This window comes from Corapipo altera, unplaced genomic scaffold (assembly GCF_003945725.1).
Source record: "Corapipo altera isolate COAL_440 unplaced genomic scaffold, ASM394572v1 56, whole genome shotgun sequence".
Classification (NCBI taxonomy): Eukaryota; Metazoa; Chordata; class Aves; order Passeriformes; family Pipridae; genus Corapipo; species Corapipo altera.
The window spans coordinates 5,237,035-5,253,805 of record NW_020884896.1 but is presented as its reverse complement, the minus strand read 5'-3'; the positions used below and the strand labels follow the sequence as shown (position 1 = coordinate 5,253,805).

Genomic DNA, 16,771 nt, shown 5'->3' with positions numbered 1-16,771 from the left:
TTCTAACAGAGAAGTTCTCAGCAAATCATTGATCTTTTCCTTTGGGACTAAGATTTTACACAAGGTTCATAGAGAGGTAAAATCCATGACAATAAAAACATACAACAGATATCTTCCCCTAGAGCAAGATCCCTCCTGAAGCACATCAGCCCAGCTGGTAGAGATGGATTCACTCTTGCAATGACAGCAACAACTGAGCCAAAGTATCCTAAAGCATAGGACTATTCCCTGCCTCTCTGGGTGCATCAAGCCTATTAACTGATAAACAAGTGCTTCAACACACAAAAAAATGTTTGTGAAAATGTACAGCAACTATCCTGTACTGAAAAACAAGACACAATTAGGTTTTACCTGTTATATTCCGATAAAGCCTGGGCAATTACAAGTCCCATTCCCTGAAAAAAGTGTTAAAAAAACTTCACATTACAAATCTCAAGGGAGGAAATCACACACTGAACACACATAGCAATGCTGCCCCCCCAGATAACCTAGCATGCTATGAAGAATTTCCTCAGAATCATCTTCCTCAGAAGAATTAACTCAGAATCACCCTTTAGTTAGCACGGAGCTTGCTTTTTACTTCATGCCTAAAGAACAGCTTCCAAGTCCAGACCTCCATAGCTCAGTGTGCTGTCACTTTTTATCCAGGTCAGGTTACAAAACTTAAGACTACAACCCAAAATACGTTGCAGGACTTTTGACTCAAGTACAAGCCTCCACTGAGCTACAAGAATTGACTTGTGGACTTGTAAAATCGGGTGACATGGAAATGAGATCTCTGGCATATGCCACCGTGTACCTCTTTGGCATGTGACAGCAAATAGTGTATAGACAGTTCATAAATGTATAGCAGATCAATTTTAAGCATGTTTCTAGCTACCTAGCTTTTTAACCACCCCCACCATTTACTGGTGATCAAACTGTCTAAATCATGAGCGCCCTAACCCATTGCAAGAGTACAGTTAGGGCTGAACAACCCCTGTACTGGTGTTTCTCAGAGTAGTACTGTTCCTAGACCTGATTTCTACAATACACTGTGCTTGCATTCATTCCACTAACACCACACATGAAAGAGCATCCCCAGCAGCACAGAGGAATCAAGTCAAGTACTCACATTGAGCGTGGCCTCATCATCCACGATGGAGAGCTTCACAATGTAGGGATTCACTGACTGCTCAGCATGGGGGGGGGAAGGAAGAAAGAAAATTGCTTGTAAGTTCAGCCTTCAGGAAAAAAACCACTATTATCTTTTCAAGTTTACCCAACCACCTGGGAAGAATCTCTCTCCTGTCCTGTAAAGTAGAATACACACAAAGACACAGGAGTCACAGCACATGCTAAGGCTGCTGTGCCTGGGACACCTTCTCCTACTGGCTCAGCCAGGCAGTCTCCCGACTTTATTGAGAACGGGAATTTCTGCTCCTCTGCGAGCTCATCTGTCAGTCTTGAAAGTGGAGCAGCTGTCCTGCAAGCCTGTTATCTGTGACACACACACTGTTATGCAGCAGGAACAGGCAGTGAAGCTGCGATGGAACATCAGCGTTCTGCTATCTCCCTTCTGCAACACCTTGCAAAGATTGCTTAAAGGAAGGAGGACCCAGGAAGGCAATGTTAGAGACTCATCTGCTGCTGGGTTAGAGATCAACACTTTGTTTACACCACTGAGAGCTGGAAGTCTCTGGAGAATATAAATTCCTTGAACTTAGTTGAACAAAGCATGCAGACTCTATCTATAAAGATAAATGCTAATAATTTAGGAAGCATTTTAGATTAGCAATGCACATTTGTTTTTCCTGGTTTATATGTGTCAGTGCAAAACTAGAAAAAGTTGATTTCAAACCAAGATACGGAAGAAAAGTCTCAGTCTGTGTAGTAAACCCAAAGTGATGGGAAGAATAAAACACAAAACACGCATCAGTTGCTTGACAGCAAGTTAAAAATAAGGCTGATCAGAAAACACCACTCTCAGCTATCTGGTGCTTTGGGAGGATCAGTCTTTCTCTTTGGATCAGAAAAGAAATTGATCAGAACAGTTCAAAGCTCAGTCAGCCTCTGAGCTGCCTCCAGCAGCACCCAGCCCTGCTGCTGCCTCAGAAAAAGACACAAAACTCATACAGAACCCAGCTGTGCATGAACCATGCAAAGACATTTCCTTGAGGCTGGAGTAAAGGCTCCTATGGAGTAACAATATGGGGTCCTCTCTCTACAACCATGCTCCCCTTCAGAAATTAAATTTAGTCAGCATCTGTGGAGCAGAAGCAAACATCATAAAGTCATAATTAAATATGGATTAAAATCCATCCTTGTAAATATACCTTAGTTTTGCTGATTTCAGTCATTCAACAGGGAGAAACTTCCCACACAACAGTTCGTGCACAGAAGAGGCCAGCCTGTGACTCATGACCAATAAAAGTGATGGGGCTTTTCCAGGCAGTGGTCCCTGGCTACCCTGGATTAGAGGCTGCAGGGTTACCCAAATTCCCAGATGTGGGAATAAGCAAACAGGGAGATACTACACTGACCAACACCATCAGGCTGACCTGACACCTAGTCATACACTCAGTCCCATCAACAGAGAGGGAGGGAGAGTGGGTTGTTCCTTGTCATCTCCAGCCTGTGAACAATTCTTCACACTCCCACTGTCCTTGACTTTCCAAGATGCATGCTCCATGCCTCCTGCCTCTTGACAGCAAGATGCCAGCAGTGCACAGCAGAGAGGGTCATGAAGCCGGCCCAGCTTGCTACGGATCTCTGCCCTCTGTCTTTTCAGTTGTCACTTCCACACCTGCAGAAGTCTTTTTAGTAATTCCTCTCTGAAGTATTCCATTCCCCTGACACATTTCATGCCTCCTTCTAGGCTTCCCTAACTCCTCAAGCAGCAGGCAGATTTCAGTGTATTTCACGCACCGTATGGGGTGTGTGGGACAAGGCAGTCTCTACTGCACTGGTATGCAAGTCTGTACCAGTGTGATGGGAACCTTTCCAATGCTCCCCACAGGACATGCAGTTTGCTCATGCTCCTCCTTGAGAGCCCACAGCTCCAGGTACAGTCCATGAGCACTAGTCTGCACATCTATGATGAGCGCCAGCAACCTGCAAGTTGTACAAGCACCACAACCAAACCCACCCCATACTCCCTGCCTGCTTTCCTGTTCTAATCCTGCTGTTTCAGAGTTCAGTTCCCCTCTCACCAGGAATCAGCAGAAATGTGAAAAGTCAAAATTACACCTGCCACTCCACAACATGCACAGACATGCAACAGCCTCGGAAAGCATTTAATACACATTTTGAAAGCTTCAAATTGTCAGTGAAGGAGTTACAATTTTAGAAATAGTTTCTGCCTCTACCTGCAGACAGAAAGAACTCAAAAATATGATTCTGAGCTCTTCAGACAGCACAGGTCTTTTCCTATCACTGCCATCAGGTAACAAAAAAAAAATAGCATTGAGATCTTCTTGTCAGTCATGACATACAGACACAAACTCCTGGAATCTGGGAATACTTGAGATGTCCTCCATGAACCACCCATCACTAGATGCCAACAATCTCATAGAAATAAAGCTGCAGAGGGATCATTACCAGGTCATTTTTAAAGTAATCCTCAGGTGAGACATGCTATACAAAGTGAGTATTATATGGGAAAGTACACAAGTCTGGCAGAGAGAGCGATATCTCCTCCATGCCCCCAAACACATCTCTGAGACCTTCAACACAAATCTATGAGAAGTAAATTTTAGGTAGGTAAAGAAAGCAGAAAAAAACCAAGATAATCATGTATAATCCCTACTTAGGTGCTTAACTTATCTTCACATCTGTAACAGAAACGAAGGCCAGAGTCCACCCAATCACTCCTCACAAGAGCTTTCGCTGAACACTCATTAGAGATGATTCAGCAGGTCATTCTGCAGGGAACTGAAGCTTGAGTAATTACTCTTTTTGTTAAAGAGATTTGTTTAAAATAATTTCAAGATCTTTTTTTTAATAAAAACAAAAAACCCCATGAACTTTCCAACTCTCCAGTGTTGTGTCTCTTCAGCACCTGCAGTAGTCTATACCAAGGAGAGGCAAGTGCACATAACCAGACACAAAGAGCTGTTGGATACACTCCATGCTGCCAGACAATTTGAGAGAAGACTACAAAATTCACATCCCAAAAATATGAAAGAACATTCTGATGCAAAACACACTGGTATTCACACTAAAGACACACACAAAATCAGTTGGCTAATTAGCAACCGATGGAGTTCAGACAAAAAGAGAACCTATCAGCTGCAGCACAGTTAGCTAAAAAGAAAATTTCAAAGCATTTGAGGCATAAAAGTGTGCTACAATACATTGACAACCAGGCAACCACCAGAATGATTCTAAAGGCCAAAGAACAGCAAATGAAAGCAGCTACCGTACTTAAGGAGAAAGAGTCTGACTGCATTGCTACAGGCTTTGCTTGCAGCACTGCTACAAAGGGCAGTGTTGGGCAATTGTCACATAAAACCTTTCTGGGAGTTTCTTTCAACCTTGCCAGATAAACTGCTCAAGCTGAAGTTTCCCTTGCCACACATCTGCTTCAGCTGAATTGTACCTTTTAAGGATCACAATTTCCTTTGAGTGCCAAGTTTCAAGACATCTAGGACAGTGTTCTCCAAAGCACTCAACTCCAACTCAATACTCCACAGAAAGCTACAGCAAAGAGCAGAGGACAAGTCTCATGTACTCACTGCATTCTACCTTAGGAAGGACATAAGTTGTATTCCACAGGGCTCCATACCTCAGGGATGGGACTACACAGCTCTCCACCTTTTGGTCTGAACTTTGCAAAGACACCTCTGGTCTTTCCAGCATGCCCTCATCAGTACCCTTAGTCACGTTATTGCCAACAGTTTTCCCTCATAGCCATAAAATGAAATCAAACTCCATGTTCCTGTTCCATGCTACCACAGCACAGATTGCTGAACAGAACCTGTAATTCACGATTCTGACAACACTGATAGGAATGAGGAATTGACAGGCATTACTTTGACACCAAGTATAGCTTCTGTCTTTGCATATTCTCTAGATCTATTCATAATTCAAAACAAGATCCATTATAAAAACAGGTAGGTTTTGAAGCCTGTCCCTCCTAGTAATTCAGTTCAAGAAGGGGCATTCCAGAACTTTCCCATTTGTATATTAAGGTATTCCTGTTTGGGAAAACAAAAAACAACTGACCATTAAAGCATCATGCCTCATGCAAAGAAAAGCCAACAGCAGGTGTTTTTCCAACAGTCAAAATGGTTTTTTTTTCAAGGTGATGAATAGCAGGAAAAAATGGGAATACATCACAAAGCAGTACAACTGGTTTAGAAAAAGGAAGATGAATTAAGTTCCTCAAAGAGGAATCCGTCAAAGAGACAGAGAGAGACTTCTCTTGGAAATACTAGCTGTGATGTTTCAGTTCATTCTTTGGTCACAGCTTCACCATCTCTTCTGGGAATCTGTGCTCTTTCAGTCTGCTAGTCAGGTTCTGAATCACAAATTCAGTCTGAAGCCCAAGATGACTGACAGCCCGTTTAACTTTGGAGAATATGTATAACTGCACACTCACACACACACAGAGGCAAACACGCTGGTTTGGCACAACAGTAACTCTTCCAAAAGGACCTTCCTCAGAATGTTTCTACGAAGAAAATGCAAATTCCCTAGGTATTTTCTTTCATGCTGGTGCATAATGAGCTGTAGGAATATCGTACACATTTGATTATAGATGTACATCAGAGACAAACACAGCATAACAGGACCGCCTTGCAAAGCTTCTGCAGCTCCGCGCTGATGTCCTGATAAATGTTACAGTGTGCAGTGCTAAAAACTGTACTGTGTGCTGCCTTAATAATAATCCAGCCTAAATTAATAAAGTTGAGAGAAGTAATGTTTCTGTTATCCAGAAGAACACCTACCTCATACTTTCTGTAGTTGACCAGCAAGGCCAGAAGGACAACAGCATCATAGCCATGTTCCCTGCGACTCAGTGGGCTGGACAGGATCTGGAATAAACAATCACACTGGTCTGTTCAGGCCTGCTTCAGGAAGCTTGCAGTGACTCTCAGAAAGTGCATACCCATGAAATGTATGTGTAAGAGCAAATTATGTCCTATCTGAAAAAGGGTACTTAAGGTCAAGGGATTGTCAGCATCTCCAGGAAGTTATGCACACAGAGAAGCTTATTTATCACAGAAAGAATGAACACAGGCTTTCAGGACATAAAGGGCAAATACATTTCTCAACAGCACTGGACAGTATCTCACTGAATCACCAACGTTACTTGTGCAAGTTTTCTGGATTTCCCCAAGCTCCGTTCCACTTCTAAAAATCATAATTTATCAAAGAGCAGAAAAAACCTTGATATATCCCCACTGCCTTTTGAAAGAAAGTTTCTCTGATACAGAAATTCTCTGCTAAATTAGCCCAGAAATCTGTTCAGTTTCTATCTGTGCAGAAATGTCTCAAGTGAAAATAAATACTCAGTAGTGACTAAAAACAGCAGACTAGAGTACAGAGGAGACAACATTAAAAGAAATATATATGACTGAGTTATGAATGGAAGTAACAACAGTGCCAGTGAGCTGTGCTGCTTAAAGCTGAAAAGCAAATACATCACTGAAAGCTCTCACTATGGAATAAGAGCCCCTGCAGTGAAGGAAGAATGCTTACCTGTAAAATAGCTTCAAATATGCTGTTAATCATCACATACTCCAGGATGGTGTTCTGACTAATGTTATCCGTCACCTGAGAACAAACACAAGGTTTAAAATCCCACACGAAGCCTCCCACTGATGCTGCAGCTGCCTCTGGCACACACCAGGAGCACAAGAGTTCTACTCCCAGATGGACACATTTATCCAGAATCTCACACTTAGTCAGCAAGTCAAGGTGTGACCATCAATAGAGTTAGACATGAAATAAAAGAAATATGTCCTGCATCCCACCCCTCCCTCTGGCAAGAAGCACAACCCACGTTCTAAGAGCTCCCCCTTTCCCCCACACATTGGTATCTTACACAGCTGTACAACAACAGCCATCAGCTGTTGCACATTCTGCACAGGAGGCAGAAAATGAAAAACAGGTCACATACGTTCCACTGAGAACTCTCCCCATCATGAAGAGGGCAGTGAAGACCTCCTCCACACTCAATTACCTCTTATCACAGTCAAAATAGTTCACGTTTGACCATGTCCAAGAGCTGATGAGTGGCCATGTACTACAACTTCCTCATTCTTCACATTCTCACCATTCTTGTCTACTCCACACTTTGTCTTTCCTCAACCCCTCTCCCATTTTTTCCATTTATCTGAGACTTCTTAAATATCTTTTTCCCTAAAAAAACCCCACACCTGTGAATCCAGCTGATGCTTCCTCCTGCCTCTCCCCTTTTGCCCCAGGCACCTATCTTACAGGATTCTAGTCTGCATTGGCATTGTGGTTAGAGCCATGATGCATATCCTGGACTGACCCTTGTTCTCATTCACAATTTCTTTGCCCTTCTTAAGCTTCACACTGCAGCCTTCTGCTCAGGTTTTGAGACAGTTCCATCCCTCAAGATGTGGCTCATATAACCCCTGAAGTTATTATACAGCTGGTATTTACTTACAGTCACCAAGCAGAGAAGTAGCTTCAGACACAAGCTTTTGAGACTTTCAGAACCTTCAGCACAAAGGAGTGAGTCCAAGCTCTCCATCAGATTCTGAAGAACAACGGTCACATTATTTAAAAGCAGTATTTTAAATTATTTGAAATATTTTTTATAAACAACTTTTTGAAAGATTCAAATACAAGAGCACCAATATAAAGCCATGTTATTCCACAATCAGTAATTGAGCCATTATTACTGCTACACAGGCCATATTCACACTATTGTTTCTCAACACTGTTTTGTGTTAACTACATTTTAATGACTACAGGCATAACACTGTGATCATTTTCCAAGAGTTTTCTCTAGATACATGAGATTTTTGTACACATAGAACAAATTATTTTATTCACAATGTAATTCTGAGCTCTACAAAATACGATTTTCCTTTTTGTTTGCAAGACAGTAATATCACTGCTTTGTTTTTTCTATATTCCATTTTACTTATAGGAATAAAGACTTTTTTTGTAAGCAGCACACTTCCAATTAACAGTACATATATAATTTATGATTAAAAATAGATCCTATATAACTGTTTTACAGATATTCATCAACACTGTTTTTCAAATACTAAGTTACAGGTAATACAGTTTTCTTAATGGAAAAATGTATTTCTGATAGGTAAATTACTACTTAATATTTTCCACAGTGTACTGCAATTTGTATAGAGCAGAAAAATTGCCACTGTTGTAGAGAGATGAAAGACACAAAAAGGATTCAGCTTCATCACTGATTACTTCATCAGTTCCCAAACTCAACATCTTTACAGTGAAGAGCATCAAATAATTTTAAAGCAGTACACGTGCTGATGGAATGTGAGAACACAGGATATGACTATCAGACAAAAACTAAGTACAAGGTATGAGGTTCAATACTAGGTACTAATGGCTTGTGGCAGCCTTTTCTGGCTTTAAGATTTCTTAATTTCTGAGTGACTGCACAGCGTAGAACTAAAGGAAAAGAATATTTATTCTATTATATTACTAACAAACTGAGGGAGCCCAAGTGTCTTTGTGCTACCAGCAGGTAAAGAACTCCAGAACAGTTGGTTTTAGTAAATGGCTGGAATATCTCCCTCCAAAGTTGCACCTTGGTAGGCACATGTGTCTACAAATCACTGCCCCTGCAACACAGTTGCTGTGCAAACTGTTCCTCTACATTACCAGGGTCTCACCTTCATACACAGCTCTGCCTTATCAAAACCCACAAGCATGTTGATGATGTCAAAGCCAGAAGTGGATTTGTTCTTCTGATGGACACCCCGAATTAATGCACACAAAGTCTGCAAAGGGAAAAAACAGAATGTAAGATGTAAGGCAACAGGTCCAACTCAGTAGCAAAACCTGCAGCATGATGCTCTCCTGGCACTGGCAAAGCACAGATATCAAAATTAATACCAGCAGCCTGGAAGCCATACATTTTGTCTGACCTCTCCTTCACCTCTATTGCTTCTAAGGAAGATCTTGGATGCTGAAGACTCAAAAAAATTGGAGAAGAATGTATTTGATCATAGTTTTTCTCTTTGAGTATAAATTTCTGTTTGGTTACCACAGTGCTATAACTAAGCCTGACCAGTAAACTGTCTCTTTGTCAACAGCAACAAAAAAGCGAACAAACACACCAAAAGAAATGTCTCCAAGGCCATTAGGCAGCTTAAGCTTTCCTAACTCCCTCCTTCATGTTTCTTGTTGCAGGCACTGGATTACTGCATCGTACCAAGTTCTTGGAGATCGCTGGCAACACAAAGGTATCAGCACACCATGCTTCCAACAGACACCCTGGAAAATTTATGGACATGACTAATTTGCCCCAAGAGAGGGAAATGTCTGTGGTGACTTTTGTCATCAGGCACCTCTCAGGCCTGCGAAGAGAGGAATGAGCAGCAATATAGCCACTGCAGTTTTAGATCCCAGCTTAAATTCACCTGTGAGAAGTAATTAGTTTCAGAAGATGTAAAGTTGGAGACAAGTAGCCCTGAAGGAATTAGCACACGTCTGGAACTATACAGAAGAAAAAGGATAAGGTAGACATCCTTTTTTTTGTTACTGTGAGAGACAAGATATTGGGCTAAACAAACCCTTGGCCATCAAAATCATTCTCAAGAAATGATTGCTTAAATAAGTTTTGGCTTCAGGATCACTTTCCAGATCAAACTCTGATTAAGGGAACACTCTCCTAACTCAAGCTCAGGACATGTTGCCTCACTCCAGTTTACACACACACAGCAGTATTCTAGACTTAGCCCTGCCCTAACTTTTTCCAAGAGTCTGGATAAAAGTTGGGGAATTCAAGGTTGGGCTAAGCTGTCTGCGTAGCTATAACTACAATATTTAGCAGCATCCTTTCAAACTAATTCTGAAAATAATAATAAAACAATGCAAGACTGTATGTCAGAGGTGTAAATATTGTGTTTTACACCAATTTTTCCCAGCTCACTGTCTGTCCAATGTCTACTACAGATAACTTCTTCAAACCTGACATTCATACCCTGTACTCCTATAGCTGAGAGAAGCAAATGCATTCATCAAACCGTAAGAATCAGCTTTTGAACTAGTAACATCAAACATCAAGACTGAGGAGGGGAGTCTCCCATATGAGACATGGGACAGCAGAACTTTAGTAAGGAAAAACCTGCAGGAAAACGGCTGTTAATTCTGGGTGACAATTCTTCACAGTTTCCAATTAGGAAGTGTCCAGCTGGGACAGTTTCCTGTATAAATTTCACACTAACTTCTCCAGAGGTTTATTTACTTTTCAACCCATACAGAAATTCAAAAATGCAGCTGAAATGAGTGAGAACAGGTGAAAGTAGAATAACAAAGCTACACAGAGTAAGCACTCTTGAGATCTCAAATTGACAGCCTACAGTGTGCACAAGCCCCCTTGTCTCTTCACTGCCAGATCCTCCTGAATTCTGAAACAAGCTATTGCTCTGCAAAGAGTAAAGAGACTGTGAATGTTTGTAACCTCCACAGGCAGTAAGTAGCAACTGTTCTGTAGACATCACTTCTCCTCAGAAGCAAAGAAATGAGCAGCAAATATATTGCCTCATCAGAAGGAAAAGACAGCATTGCCTGTCTCCCAGCAGTACCTGTAATGCATTGACCACTCTGATTGGGTGCTCCTCACCCAGGGCCTGGATGCAGTGCTGAAACAAGCAGTTGATGTTATCTTTTATCTTCATTAACTCTTCCCCATCCAAAGCCTCCAGCTTGCCTTCCAGATACTCCAGGTTGACCTGTCAGGTTAAGAAGCAGTTCATGCATGTTACACCCTCGCTGACACCTTAGAAACACAAGTCCTTGCACTGACAGTCTGCCACTGGCAGAACAGCAGCAGTAAATCAGAGGATGTTCAAATTTGGTTACCTTCATGAGAAATAGCTCCTCCCAAAACCGAGGGTTGCATTTACTGGGGTCCTCTGTCTGAAAGGAAAAGGAACAGCCATGAGGGCAAATAAGAAAAAATAATTCAGACAGAATTTAAAGAAAATCATTATCATGGGTAGTTCAGAGTCAACATCACCCCACTGGATGACCAAGCAGTCTCACAGTGCAGAATTCTGGCTACACAGATTCCCAGAAACAGAAGGACCAACGAAAGTAGCTCTCAATTGGGATGCCTCTGTTTATTTACTGAGATGTTTTTTGAGAAATACTGGAAAAGCCATGGCTTCCCACAGATCACAAATGGTTCTGGTAAACAACAGGACAAGATGACATCAAGAGAGCAGAATACAGAGCTCTGTATGACAGCAGGAGAGTCTGAAGCGTGTGCCTACACTGTGTAGGCCTTACCTTGGGACACAAATCCCATGTAAAGAATCCTCAGCACAAACTAAACCAAGAAAACTTAACACAGCACTTTAGAAGAAGAGATGCTCAACTCCTTACCGTAAAAATCTCATCATACATCAACACAACTTTCTCTTTCAATGGCTTCTTGGAGGCTGAAGATTTCCGGAGCAGTCCACCTTTCTTCTCTGTTTGGGCCATGCTGTATACCCTGAAGGTAAGAACAGACAAAAAGGGTTCAGAAAACTTGAACTTTTCTTCAAGGCATATCTGCCCTGCCTTAACCATGAGACTTTCTGACAAGCTGCAAGTAGGGGCTTTATAACTATACCAGATAAGAAATCAGATCAAAGGACCCATCTAGTCCTATATCCCATTTCAAAGACATTTGCAAAAGTCCAGACACAGGTAGAAATAGAATAAGCTCCTTATGGATAAATTTTCTTAATTCTTCTCTGCTAGAAACTGATTCATGATCCAGAGCAATGCAGTTTATATCTAAAAAATTACATATTTTTTAATCTCTTTGGAGGAATTGTGATACTTGATATCAAATGGATACCCAGGTCCTTTTTGATGCTGTTCAAGCCTCAAGGGCATTTGGTGACTAAAAACTCCTGAAACTGTTTGAAAAAGTCTTCTCTTACCTGCTTAATTTGCTTCTTACCAAAGCACTTCAAATTTGGCTTTTGCACTCTGAGGTGGCATCCAACACTAGGAAAGCCTCCCTAAAACACTCCTGCCACCCTTATTCATCCCTACCTCTGCATCTTGGCATCTCTTATCTGCGGCAGCTGCTCTGCAAATCAAGCCAGAGAGGAACCCCAGCCTCTAAAGCATCCCATGTGGTTCAGTTTTCAGAAGAGAATGGAAGAACACTGGGGACAAGCTTTGCAGGGATTTATTTTTTTTTTTAAACCAGATGAATTTCATGATTCATTTGACAGCAAAGGGTTTTCTAAAAACAGAAGGAGGTTTTACTGTCATTAATTGGTGTCTTACAGATTATACTATTAAAAAAAAAGAAAAAAGGAAGTACCATTATTACAAAATGAGCCGTTACACAAAGTAACACCCATAGCTGTGGTCCTCAGCCTTCTATGACAGACAACCCTCTCCAGGGGCTGAGAGTCAGAACACATGACTTGCCATGTATTCTCAACTTTGTGTCTGATTTACAAAGCACAGTACCACTCTGACCTTGCAAATACATATCTATCTGCAATCACAGATTTTCCTGGCAAGCACCACACCTCTGGCACAGTCCTAACCTCCTCTATCACTGCAGGATGTCAGAGGTACTTAGCAGAAAGGGAATGACATCCCTTCTCATATCCCTGAGCTCCCAACCTTTCTCCCATCCCTCCAAAGGTAATTACACACATGGCAGCAGCATACCATACACTTGACTTCAGTCATGCTCCTGAAAAACATGGGCAGGGTCTTGTGGCAGTTGCACTCAGCCATGATAAATTATGCATAGCGAGGTAAGTTCACTGCTGTCAAATCTAAGACCCCAGAGCTGGCAGCCATGGAGACAGCTTGGGATGTAGACTCAATCCCAGACTGCCTGAACCCCTTCCACAACCACAGTGGGTTTAGATCTGTCTTTCCCTCAAAGGCCAAGTTCCGGCAACTACTGAATACCAGTTCCAGATCTCATTCATGTTCTTTCCACTGCAGACAGCTTTTATTTGACTTAAGCTACAACTATGTTCTCAACTAGGTCTCTCAGGCTCCCCGAGTCAGTTATTCAAACATCCATCCTTTGAGGCATAAATCTTGGCTCTAAGTGGCAGAAAAACATTTTTAGGAGAAACAATGCTGCTGCAAAAGACACTACCTCAGGTGTGAAGGGAAGAAGCTTTGCCTGGATGGGAAAGGGTAAGACAGAAGAGCAGACCTCACACCTGAAAAGCCAAAATTTACACAGAAAGGCAGAGAGGTGTTCTGTCTTCTCACTAGAAAGGGAATATGCACAGCTGGCTGGTTATGGGATGGTGTGTGTGCTGGGGTGAGAATGGAAACAGCCCCGAGACACATTGACAGAAGAAAGCAACTACTGCACCATAACATTCTGTAAACACCAAAATTACTCCTGTAGCCTGGTAGGTCTATGTATCCAATTAAGATGGAAAAAGGTTTCCGACCAACAAACGAAAAGGAAAACATTTTTCAATCATCTTGATAGCTTCTCTTTCACAGACTTTGCATTATTTTTAAACTGTCATGGGAAATAAGACATTATTCTAATTAGAAACATAATTGGAAACAGAGAGAAACCTATTAAAAACCAAATCAAGTGCGATGTCACTTTTAGCCTAGCAATACGAATCCTACCCAAGATTGCACAAAACAATTTTCCTACTAGAATTCTAAGTTTCTGAACCTAGAGTAGCTGCCAGCCCCAGCATACAAACACATCCATCAGTGTGCTTCTAATTGAATTACAGCTAACGAATCCCAATGTCAAAACTAATAAACTAACTCTCAGTGCTTCTAGGTCAGCGTTCTCACATGAAATGTGTACGTGAATGGGAGGGGATCAATATGCTCTGCTTAGTCCCTGGACTTTCAGAGCTGTGTTTTAACCCTTCTCCTACATTTCCAGAAAGACAGAAAAATCTAAGTCCCTCAGGACACAAAGGTTTGATGCTGGGTGAGCATCAGAGGAATCGCATGATCATGTGAAAATTCTAGTCTGCCAGCACAGGACTTGGGATTCACATTCTCTCAACCAAAGGTGCACAGAGTACATATAAAAACAATGCTAGAGGCAAGGATTAAATAATATTCTTGACTTTAATTTGCTATTCTACAAATGAGCATATGAAGGAGCAAGGAGAGAAAAGTAAAAGTCGCCTTCCATGCCAATGCTTTATTAGGTTGTGTTTGTTTCATGACCTATGATGATCAGGCCATACAAATGGCTTTTTCTTTTCACTTTATGCAATTACATTTTCTAGATGTCATAAAGACAAACAGAAAACTGCATTTCACTAATGGAGACCTTCCAGGCAGCTGCAGAAAACAACAGTGAAATGCACAAAACATTTATAAATATGTTGTAGAGGTGTCAAATTATCCGGATGCTGCGATGCTTATGAAAACGTTATGACACTGAATATAGTTAACAATTTTCCTTTAAACATCACATTTAAAAAGCATCAGTGAGTTTTCCACATTTTAGGTTCAAACATAATTTATTCTGTCAATAGGTCATTCCCATTAACACATGCTGCTAAGTGAATCCTGCTGTATTCACTGACTACATGGGAGAACTAGCCCTCAGGGCCAAGAAAAGCACACACATGGGGATTTTTAGAACAACAAGTACTTTGCTGTGCAGCAGAAGATACAAGATGCTTCATCTGAACTAAAAGAAAACTCAACAGAACACGAGTCTTGGCAGCTCAAAAGGCAGGAAGATAAAAGCCATGGCAGACAGAAGTTCAGGCAGACTCTTGCTTTATCTCTCATCAACCCTGAGATCAGCTGATGAAGTCAGGAAGGGATGAGCACGTCCAACCATCCACCTCCTTCCTGTTTCATTCCAGAACTCGTAACAGAGATTCCAACCAAACATATGACATTCCAGTGAACACAACTGTGTTAGCTTTTCGTTAGAGTAGCCACAGGAAAAATGAAGCTGACATTTTGAGTCTGAGATTTACTCAGACTTATGCACACTGAAGGCTGTGGATGTTCCACAGTTTTTTTCATTCAGCTCCTGTACAGACTTATTAGTATTCCATAGACCACCTTTTAATAGCAAAAAATACCATAGAAAGGATAGCACTAATGCACATCTACACCATAATGACATCAGGATCCAAAACTTTTAAGTTGTGTAATCTTGCATGCAGCCCATCAAGCACAGCACTTTGCATTTAATTGCCTTGGTTAACAAACCTATAAGTTTTCAAGATTAGAGATGCACATACACAACACCCATATACAATCAAACGTGAATAAGTTTTTTTTTCAGTGTGACTCCTCAAAAAATATATTGTAACACTTCTTGGCTAGGCAAAAAGAATACAGACGACAGAAAACGGTATTTTCACACACTGACTTACTTGGCAAATCCTATCTGAAAAAGGCTGTGCAAATGATGTGATCTGTATTAGTTTGTCACTGTCAAAGCCCCAAACCTCAATCAATATTTATAAAGACTCTGAATAAGAACTGAGATACTTTTCCTTTTAGAATCCAATATCCCTTGACTTGCCAGAGCTACTAAGATCGGACTCACTTTTTCAAATATTTCAAGGCTACTAATTGCCTCCTCGCTCCCTGAGTGTATGCTCTTGGGACTCAGCATGATGATGCTTTGCCTTTCAAGATGTTCTGCAGGTACGTCACTCAAGTCTAAAGTTGTTGTTCAAAAAATACCTCAATCGTGCAAGAGGCTGGGATAAACCCCTGTCTCAAAGTTAATGTACAGCTTTCAAAGCAATGTGTTATAAGCCGTATACTCAATAAATTCCTCACTGAAGTACCAGGAAAAGCTTGCACTTAATCCACGTGATGAATCTGCAGAGTAAATACCAGACATGAGCAATAGGCAGTTAAAACACAGGTTCCAGCACTCATTCATCCCTGGAAGCAACAGACGACCTGTACCCAGTGCAAAAGTTCATGAATCCTGATTCACAGAGAGTGCCTGGACCCAGTTCAAGCTCCTGTATTAAAACCCTCAGAAGCACCCAGTAGCAGCCTGGAAGACCACAAGTGAAAACAGAGAGAAGAAGAACACATTGGATTAGATTTCATCAAGGCTTTAGCAATCATCATGGCCAAATTTCTGCTATAAGCTGTTTTGCAGCTTATTCTCCACCAATTCTTCAACTCTTGCGTTGGCGGTTGCGGTTTGTGCTAGTACATCCACACTGCTTTTGTATTGCATCCATTCTTTACAACTTCATTTGTATATTGTTCACTGCAATGAAAACTGCTTTGACTGTGCTTTCCTTTACAACTGAAAGGTGCTCAACCCACCAACAAGGGAAACAATAACACTCACAGCATACAAGCCTTGGATCCACGTGGCAAAATTCCCAGGTGCCTTCAGGCAGTATGAAAGGAGAAATATATTCTGAGGGTGTGCTGATGACAAAAGCCCACATAGATTCTACTTCTTTTTCTGCAGTACCAAGCAACAACCTCCAGCACAGTCACATACATTTTTACTGGAAAGTCCTTCCATCCTGCTTAGAGCAGAGCGGTGCATGTGCTTCTACACAGTACACGCTAAAGTTACGCCACGACTGACCTATTTTTGCCCCCTTGAAAAACAGGAAAAGTAGCTTCCTAA

General features: G+C 41.4%; 1 protein-coding gene across 1 annotated transcript in view; it reads right to left on the bottom strand.

Moving 5' to 3' along the window:
- Positions 1-16,477, bottom strand: part of ARMH3 (armadillo-like helical domain containing 3) — a 123,582-nt gene extending 107,105 nt beyond the window's left edge. The window contains exons 1-10 of the mRNA XM_027648133.1: positions 15,710-16,477; positions 11,554-11,665; positions 11,029-11,085; positions 10,752-10,898; positions 8,835-8,942; positions 7,622-7,714; positions 6,685-6,759; positions 5,931-6,017; positions 1,115-1,171; positions 352-395 (exon numbers count right to left, since the gene is read on the bottom strand). Coding sequence (XP_027503934.1) covers positions 352-395; positions 1,115-1,171; positions 5,931-6,017; positions 6,685-6,759; positions 7,622-7,714; positions 8,835-8,942; positions 10,752-10,898; positions 11,029-11,085; positions 11,554-11,655 — 770 coding nt within the window. The 5' untranslated portion in view covers positions 11,656-11,665; positions 15,710-16,477. The remainder of the gene's footprint in view (positions 1-351; positions 396-1,114; positions 1,172-5,930; positions 6,018-6,684; positions 6,760-7,621; positions 7,715-8,834; positions 8,943-10,751; positions 10,899-11,028; positions 11,086-11,553; positions 11,666-15,709) is intronic.
- Between the last annotated feature and the right edge of the window lie 294 nt (positions 16,478-16,771).